The sequence below is a fragment of the Henckelia pumila genome, chromosome 4 (genome assembly GCF_033568475.1).
Source record: "Henckelia pumila isolate YLH828 chromosome 4, ASM3356847v2, whole genome shotgun sequence".
In the NCBI taxonomy this organism is placed as follows: domain Eukaryota; kingdom Viridiplantae; phylum Streptophyta; class Magnoliopsida; order Lamiales; family Gesneriaceae; genus Henckelia; species Henckelia pumila.
The window spans coordinates 232414507-232423689 of NC_133123.1; the positions used below are offsets into that span (position 1 = coordinate 232414507).

The 9183-nt window shown below is 36.5% G+C and overlaps 1 protein-coding gene and 1 pseudogene across 3 annotated transcripts; both read right to left on the minus strand.

Annotated features, from left to right (window-relative positions):
- Positions 1-212: 212 nt before the first annotated feature.
- On the minus strand, positions 213-2374 carry LOC140862913 (heat shock 70 kDa protein 4-like; annotated as a pseudogene).
- Positions 2375-3146: 772 nt separating this feature from the next.
- LOC140864445 (heterogeneous nuclear ribonucleoprotein Q-like) lies at positions 3147-8260 on the minus strand. 3 transcript variants are annotated; one of them, XM_073268639.1, is made up of 9 exons: positions 8056-8198; positions 6995-7432; positions 6780-6896; positions 6520-6660; positions 6249-6431; positions 4622-4826; positions 3729-3889; positions 3563-3648; positions 3147-3480 (listed from the first exon to the last, which is right to left on the minus strand). In XM_073268639.1, exons 2-9 carry the CDS (start codon positions 7370-7372, stop codon positions 3351-3353), a joined length of 1401 nt encoding a protein of 466 aa, XP_073124740.1. In that variant the 5' UTR covers positions 7373-7432; positions 8056-8198; the 3' UTR covers positions 3147-3350. The 3 variants fall into 3 exon arrangements, with proteins under 3 accessions (XP_073124740.1, XP_073124739.1, XP_073124738.1); XM_073268638.1 differs by having other exon boundaries at positions 7960-8187; XM_073268637.1 differs by lacking the exon at positions 8056-8198 and adding an exon at positions 8212-8260 and having other exon boundaries at positions 3148-3480.
- Between the last annotated feature and the right edge of the window lie 923 nt (positions 8261-9183).

A 9183-nucleotide genomic window follows, 5' to 3' on the forward strand; every position in this document is an offset into this window, starting at 1 on the left:
AACTGTTCAACAAAAGTACTTATTTTTTGGCTTCCTACTACTTAGCTCTCCATGTACATGTAATATTATCCTTATCAAAGTGAACTGATCAATAATTTTAAACTTCATTCATTAAATTTCACATAAACATAACATGATTAAAACAGAATCTTGGGACAAACCATGAAATCTTTGTTGTTTGCATAATAGAATACATTTAATAAGAACCTTAATTAATCAACTTCTTCAATCTTAGGACCATGAGTTCCACTGAAATGCATCTTTGCAATGATGGGGTCGCAGATGCTCTCTAGTTCTTTCATTTTATCCTTGAACTCGTCTTCTCCGGCCAGTTGGTTGCCGTCCAGCCACTCCTTTGCATGCTCAATGGCAACCTCCATCTTCCTCTGGTCTGAAATTGTCAATGTCAATGCAAAATTCTTGTCATTTTTAATTTTACTTCTCAAGCTGTAGATGTAATTTTCTAGAGCATTCATGGCCTCCACTGTCTTTCTATGTTGCTCATCTTCGGCCTTGAAAAACTCGGCTTCTTGCAGCATTCTCACAATTTCGTCGGTAGACAACCTGCCTTTGTCATTGATGATTGTCATGTCTTTTTTATTCCCAGTTGTTTGATCTTCGGCAGAAACATTTAAGATTCCATCAGCGTCGATATCAAAGCAGATTGATATTTTTGTTGCACCCCTCGGAGCAGGTGGAATGCCAGTGAGCTCGAATTTACCCAACAAATTGTTGTCCGTCGTTTTCGCCCTTTCACCCTCGAACACTTGGATCAGCACAGTGCTTTGGTTGTCATAACATGTCATGAACTGTTTCTCCTGCTTGGAAGGAAGAGCAGTGTTTCTTGGTATTACCACACTCATAGCATCTCCTCGGACATGCACGCCTAGGGACAAAGGCGTGACGTCACATAACAATATATCTTGAACCTCTGCATTGCCCTGTCCAGTTAATACTGCTGCCTGAATCGCTGCACCGGAAGCCACGGCCTCATCAGGATGAATGCTCTTGCACAACGCCTTACCATTAAAGAAATCTTGTAGCATTTGTTGCACCTTTGGAATTCTAGTAGATCCGCCAACAAGCACCACGTCGTGGATACTTTCCTTGTCCATCTTAGCATCATCCAAGCATTCCTCAACTGCTTTAATGCATCTCTGAAATAAATCCATGTTGAGTTCCTCAAATTTTGCACGAGTTATTTTATAGTCAAAATCGATTCCATCATACAAACAATCGACTCCTACAGTCGTTTCCGCTACAGAAGATAGATTCCTCTTCGCCCTCTCACAAGATGTCCTTAGCCTCCTCAGAGCTCGGGGGTTGCTGCTTATATTCTTTTTGTGCTTTCTTTTGAACTCTTCAACACAATGCTCGACCATTCTGTTGTCAAAATCCTCCCCTCCAAGATGGGTGTCACCGGCTATGGCTCTCACCTTAAACACATTATTCTCCACAGTGAGAAGAGAAGCATCAAATGTGCCACCCCCGAGGTCGAAAATAAGCACATTATTCTTCTCATCAGAGCTGCCAAACTTTTTGTCAAGACCATATGCTATGGCAGCTGCAGTTGGTTCAACAACCATACGCAAGACGTTGAGTCCAGAAATGCTTCCAGCGTCCTTGGTCGCTTGCCTCTGGGAATCATTGAAGTAGGCAGGTACCGTAATGACTGCATTTTCGACTGGCACCCCAAGAAAAGCTTCGGCAGTTTCTTTCATCTTGGAGAGGACCATGGAAGAAATCTCTTCGGCTACAAATTTTTTCTGCTCACCTTTGTAGTTAACTACAATCGTGGGTCTATCACCAGCGCCGGAAATGACTTTGAAAGGCCAGAGGTTCACATCACTCTGAACCAAAGGATCGCTGAATCTTCGACCAATCAACCTCTTAGCATCTGCACAATGGATTATATATGCAACGAAAACAGTCAAACCAAATTAGGAGGACAAAACATTTTCCTTCTGTTCTCTAGCGAGAGAGTTATACATATAATCAGGTGGTTTTGACTTTTGATCGACCAAAAGAAGCACACATATCAGTTATGATTGTGTGGAAAAAACATTAACTTAATCACAAACATGAGCACCAGACAACAGACACCGAAGAACATCACATTCATATCAAAGATGAAACAAGAAACGACATTATAAGTATCTCACCAAAAACAGTGTTGGTTGGGTTCATGGCGACGAGATTTTTGGCGGCACCGCCGATGAGACGTTCAGTTTCAGTAAAAGCTACACGGCGTTGTGCGGTCCCCCTGATCATTTGGTATGATCTCCGCACGATCGTGCCGCCACACGGCTACACATGAATAAGTGGTGCCCAGATCAATCCCAATCGCGGGTGATTTAGCATTCTTTCCAGCCATGTTGATCAGTATACGGAGAAATGAATAAGTAGGTAGTATATATTTGTAGTAGTGTGTGATCAGAACATTAATAATGTGGGGAAACTGAAAGAGCAAAAGCCATCGTTGGTGTAATTAATGATGGAGGGAAAGAGCTTTGATTTCTTGAAAGAAGCCGTAGAGTCATCTAATCTCATTAGTCAAACATGCATGCATGACTCCAAGTGTGGATCCAATTTGGAAAATGAACTCATTTGTAAAGAAAAATTTGTGGATTTTTGAAATAGAATAGAATGATATAAAAATTAATGAAGCTATTTTTTCTTATATTATTATAACTATAATATATTATATATATATACACCTATTTGCATTATACATTATATGAATTTTTTTATAAGTTTATAAATTATCATCATCATCATCATTATCCAAATACAATTTTGGAAGCAGTTTAATAAAAAATATTTATATATGAATCCATCAACTGTTAACTTTTCTGAAAAATGGATTTAATAACAGGATAACTTTAAAATGAAATTTACTTTGGCAGGTTCTTGAATGTTGAATAAAACTACTAACATGGTCAATTTTCAGTCAAGGACAAAACCACAATATGAATCAACAAACAGTTGGTTAAAACAAACTACAAAATGCTTGAATGCACGTCTAGTATGATAGGCTCAACACTTGTTTCAAAAATCGCCCAGCCTCTCCCATGCGTTTCAATACTTCAGTGAGTCTGTTGACCATAGTTTCCTCGTGTTGTTTTCAAAAAGAACCAAAGTGACAAATATTGATACTGCACAATTTCAAAAGCACAACGCGAACGCTCGATAACGTATTTAACGGAGACAGGATAATTCAATTATTCCAGTAAACCTCTCCCAACAAAAGTTTGCTCTACCATAGTTTTCTAATCACTAACTTATATGATTCATTACAGTTTTCCCATGGCTGTAAGAGGCAAGTGCCATAAACCAGTATGCCCCCACCTCTAGTAAGGTCTGTACCGTCTATTTCGACTACTATCATCATTACTACTGCCAGGTCCTCCTCGGCCACTATTACTCCTATCATCCCTCCTGGGTCTCACAGCTGGTGGCATCAATACACCAGGCTGCTGGCTGCGAAAACACAGATAGATAATTACTGATTATGAGGAAGCTGTTTTGCTTACACATGAAAGTCCACACATGAGAAACTTACAGAAAATATCCGATTCGACCATCAGGTAAGACCATTGGCACCATCTGCATTCCCGCTGGCATTGGTCCCCTTCCGTAAATCATAGGCTTACGAGGCATTCAAGCATATTAAAAGCAATTCATCCAGTATATAACAAAATAAAGCAAACAAAAGGTTCAATGACTACCTGCTGAAATCCAGAAGTGATTGGGGCATAAGGGTTCATGGTTACACCAGTATATCCTTGATGAGGAATGTAGTTAGGAACTTGTGAGGGATTATGAGGAGTGGCTGCATCCAACTTCTTGTCAGCCTGAGGCTTTGCAAGAACAACTTCCAACAGCTGGCCTGTATTTTAAATGGATCGATATAGGTTCCTAAACGATGGGGTCGAAAAGATCTTAAAACAAGTTAAATGAACTAGAGGAGTTCCAATCTGTGAAAAATATATTACATGGGCATCTCAGTGGTTTCTTCGTGTGTTAGTCTAAGGATCTCTCACTGTGTATATTATATATAAGCATCAACAATGAAATTAACGACATTTTCACTTTAAATATATATTGAAAGAAAAGAATCTATAAAAAGTTAAATGGCTAAGGAGCAAAATTCTACATATAGAAAATAATACTGACAAGAATTAGCAATGAAAGTCCAATCACACAGAAGATATTCATTTTAAGTTCAAGCTCATATCTCCACCATCAAGGGATTAGAAATATAACATGGGCATCAAAACTCTAAAATTACAACCTTGTAATAAGGTCAATTGGCTGATAAGATGTTCATTTATGTACGTCAAACCAGAGATGCTCATGATGAGTTCATTCATAAATAATTCAACCCCATCTTATGCTTGCAAAGCGATCAAGCAAAATTTTAGTTAATTCAAGAGCATGCTAGTGCACATGCAAACTTCATAATTTATGATCATATAATTCCAATAAAAAAATTTATTACTTTCATCCAACTGCTGACTGCTCAGGTAAGAATTAATTCATAGACAACAATCGACTTTTCTCATTCGTAGTGAATTTCAAAGCCAATATCTGGTTAGATAAGAAGTATGTTAGAACAAACCATTAATTTCATGCTTCTCCGAGTCTTTGATAGCTTTCAAAGCACTCGACCTTTCCGCATAGTGAACAAATCCAAAGTCTCTTTTCCCACCACTTTTGGCTGGTGGCATAACAACCTTAATGACCTCCCCATGGCGCTCAAAGAGTTCCTTCAATTGTTCAGTTGGTGTATTTTCAGGTATATTCTTAACATAGAGAGCCTTGACCTGAAAAACAATCAAGGACATTGAAATAAAACAACAGGAGTTAAACCATCAAAGTTCAGATTTTTCCCAACAAAACTACAGAGAAATATGGAAATAATTTAAACATAAAAGAACAGAATCAGTTTATTAACTATCTTCTAACATTGTTTAATCAATCACCTCGAAATTTTCAATACTCAAAACATCAATTACATCAATATCCCATTAATCCACAAAATGTACCCTGAGACAACAAAAATACATGTTTGGCACAGTGATACAGCAGACAAATAGTATACTGTCCCTAATCGGCTTATCAATGGCATTCAATAATGGATGGGACTATTTCACATCATCATATTCTGCCTTGCAAAAAATGAACAGTGAAATCTTGATAAAATTATTTCAATGAAAGTTGTTTTATATGTACAATCATTGAGCTATTTTCAAAAGAGATAATAAAAAGTAGAACTTTATAGCGTATAGAAAAGCATGTAGTAATACCATAATAAACTTCAAGAGCAGCAGTAAAGCTATAAAACCATTAAGTTATGAGAAAGAGAAGATAAAAACTTTGCTTTAGCGTCAAGACGAAAAGTGGACAGGAGAAACTTGGAGGGTAAACTTGAGATCAAGATATGGCGTTGAGTTGAAAACACTTTGGCAAGAGAATCAAGCCACATGCTTTTCCCCATCAATCAAAATCAGCAACAGATTTACCCAAAAGAAAGAGACACGAGCCATTAAATATACAATACTAAGAAAGCATGTTGGGAGAAGAACACGTCATAGCATAACATGCATAATGCTTCATCGGATTTAGCTGACAATATACATTGATAATTTAACGATGGAGTCCACTGCACTTCAAATCTAAAATGAATATAACTGTATCAAGGGGCAACCACAACATAGTTCCCATTTGCTCATAATAAATCCATGTATGCATTGTGAGTATAGTTTGATCAAAACTAGTTTCACCATAAGCTAAAACCAACTTTTTGTGTCCCACCCGATTTAATTTCAAGCCTCGTCGGACATTGGTTCGAGATGGAGCTAGTCTGTCATTACTCATTACACATGAAATAGTTTCACCATAAGCTACACAACTTTTTGTGTACCACTCCCGTGAGTCCCGCCCAACTTATTTACATGCCTCATCGAGTGTTGGTTCAACATGGAGCTTATTCTGTAACTACACCATAACTAAATGCACCATCTTTGATTAGTCACTGAAATATAAAGGTCATATAAAGGTCAATCGTTACAATAAATGACAGAATTAGAATACACCACAGCCTAAAAAACAACAATTTTCAATATTTAGAGTTCAGGCATCAAAAACACACAAAATCCTTTACATCACTATAAGTCCAAAGAGCTCCAAATTTCCATAATTTAAACAATAACACATGGTGCATTGTCAGACATTTGAGGTGATACCTGAGCTGCAGCAGCAGAAGAATGATCTGGAGTAATCTTTGGATCCGCCCATGTGACAGTCGGTGTATTTCCTTCCAGTTTAAAACTCACGGCAGACAATTTTTGTCTAGAATAATCAGCACAAGCATTGTTGTAATATTCCACAAAGGCAAAACCTCGATTACGAGTTGGGTTTTGAGGATCCTGTAAATAAGCACAGCTCATGAGAAATAAATGCGCCTTCACAAATTGATATGTTGACAATTTAATCATTAAAAAACCCATATTAGACCTTAATGAGTTCTATTGTTTCTGCACCAGGACCGGTGACTTCAATGATTTTTCTGAACTCATCATCCGTCCAACCTTTAGGTACATTACCAATAAACAATCTGTATTTAGTTTCAGACAGCGAACAACGTAATGTTCTTCCCTGCAGTAAGACAAATGACCGTTAAGAAAGAAGAACTAACCAAAAACTAGAACTGGTAGGGCAAATTTACATTACAAAAACAAATCCAAAAGATTAAAGATAAAAGAGTCAAATTCTACCTTTAACTCTTTGTTACATAATTTTTCAATAGCCTTCTGTGCTTCATCTTTTCTTTTGAAGGAGACAAAGGCAAAGCCCTTGCTTTCACCAGTATCTCTATTTTTCATTACTCTAATCTGCCATTTTATGAAGAAATAAGAAAAAGAAAGAACACGCAGAAAAGAAAATAGCATAATTATCAACCCACAAAAGTTTTGGTTGCAAAATTACTGACCTCGGAAACATCACCAAATGGTTCGCAAAGTTCCATCAAGTCATCTTCAGAAACATCACGAGCAAGTCCTCCTATGAAAATTTCAGAACCATGAGGAGGAAGAGAAAGGAGTTGAGCATGCTTCGATTTCTCATGATCTTGATCAGTGTTTTCTACATCTTCCACAGGCTTGATGCTATTATCATTTAGATCATTCCCCGGTGAATGGAAGGGAGAATGATCCTTCCTACCATCATCACTTGTAGTGTCCTGGAGCTCTTCACCATTTTCTTCACCACCGTCTCCAGTCCCTTCATCTTCCATGGGTTCTTCATCCTCTTCAGAATAATTGTCATCATCAAGATCAACCTGGTCCTCAATTTCAGTGTTCTCTGTCATGATTGTGTTACGTCCAAGGTCTTGTCACACAATAAACAGAATTTGAGACCAGGGTCGTACCTGAGATTAATCTCATAGCCTGAGTCAAACATCAAACGTTGGGTCCTTAAAGAAGGTATGGTTCAATTTTTTCATCAATAAGATTTTTCAAAATAAAAGAATATCCAACTTCTTGTTTTGGGGTACTATTTTAAGTAGAAAATCAAGGTTCTACTCAGATACTTTCCCATGAAATACAAAACTTCCAAAAATATCATCTTTACATGGGTATTAAATATTTTGGGCAAGATTTGGAAAAAAACCTTTCTTTGAGAAATCCTGTTTTTGACAAGCAGATGTATAGAAGCACAAAGCAAAACCAGAACACAGATCTCTCCCGAGACTTTAATTTAAGCTGATCCACCAAGGCCAAAACCAATTATCGATCAAGGGGGGAAAAAAATACCAAATGCCCACCAAGTCATTCCCAACATCAAAATCCGAGAAACAACACAATAAAACTTTTGCAATTGGCACGTAAATGACAATATGTGACATCCGAAGCAGAAACAAAGATGAATGGAAATCAGTTCGTTGAAATTGCAAACCTAAAAACATGAAAAACATGACAAGAACGCCTCTGGCCTCCGAAGTCTAGAAAAGAACCTGTAGCAAATAATAATTGTTTGCTATTTTCGAGCTACCTGTAGCACAAAATTTGATTGCAAGGCCACTCACTAGCTCGCTCATTTACAGGCTGAGAGGATATTTCGATCGCTAAAGCCATTATAGCTGAAGATTTGGGGTTCATGATAGTTCCAGCTAAAATCGAAGATAAAAAATGGAAAAAAAGAGAGAACCTGTCTCCTTTGTTGTGTTGTCGAATCACTCTCGTCGGAGTTGCCCACCAAAAAGCTAGGGCAAGAGATGCATCACACAGATTTAAAGCCACAGAAGATCGATTTCTCATCTTGGGCCTCTCACAAAGCCCAAAGCCCACAATATTATGGCCCTACACAGATATTTTATTTTAATTTTAATTTTTAAAAAATCGGTTACATTTTTTTGTTATGACAATAACCGAAATCCAACCGATTTAGGTAGTGTTTACAACTTTTATAAATAAGTGATTATGAATTTTTTTGTTAACAAATTTTCTAAGGAAAAATCTATAATCACTTATTTTTAGAGGTTGCAAACACTACCTTAATTGAATTTTTTTTAAAATAAAAACGTAATTCTGAATTAAAATGGAAATAATTGATAGGGTGAGTAAAATATCGGTTCAATTGAAATAATTGATTGAACCGAATTATTTCAATTATTTCGAAAATTACATTTTTTCCTCTTTAAAAGTTCTATTAAATCAGTTAAATTCGATTTAGGTAATATATATTACAAAATTCTAATTAAATTTTATTAGACAATAAACATAGACATAAATTTATTTGTTTCCAATAAAAAAAAATGAATTGATCTAATCAATTTATATATTAAAATTTTATTATTGAACTTTATTTTTTAAAATTTTCTTTAAAATTTCGATTAATTTGGTTCCTAACTTGAATCACCGATTTTTATTGGTCCGGTTTACTCAGTTTTATTAGTAAAATTTGTTCAGTTCGATATGTAAAAAAAACATTTCGACTAGTTCGATTTTAAGAACTTCGGTGCTATGTTTTAAGGGGATACTTACCCCTATTAATTAAGAACTCCAATCAACCATTAGAATATGCATGTTTACATCTAGGGGTGAAAAAAATATCGAATTTTTGGTATATCGAGGTTATCGAACCGAAAAATATCGAATTTTTGGTATACCGAAGATTTCG

Coding starts and splice junctions, on each gene's coding strand:
- LOC140864445 (XM_073268639.1), bottom strand. CDS start 7,372: ATGACAGAGAACACTGAAATTGAGGACCAGGTTGATCTTGATGATGAC. Junction 6,661..6,779: donor TATGTAACAAAGAGTTAAAG/GTAGAATTTGAC, acceptor GTCTTACTGCAG/GGAAGAACATTACGTTGTTC. Junction 3,649..3,728: donor TCACTTCTGGATTTCAGCAG/GTAGTCATTGAA, acceptor ATGCCTCGTAAG/CCTATGATTTACGGAAGGGG.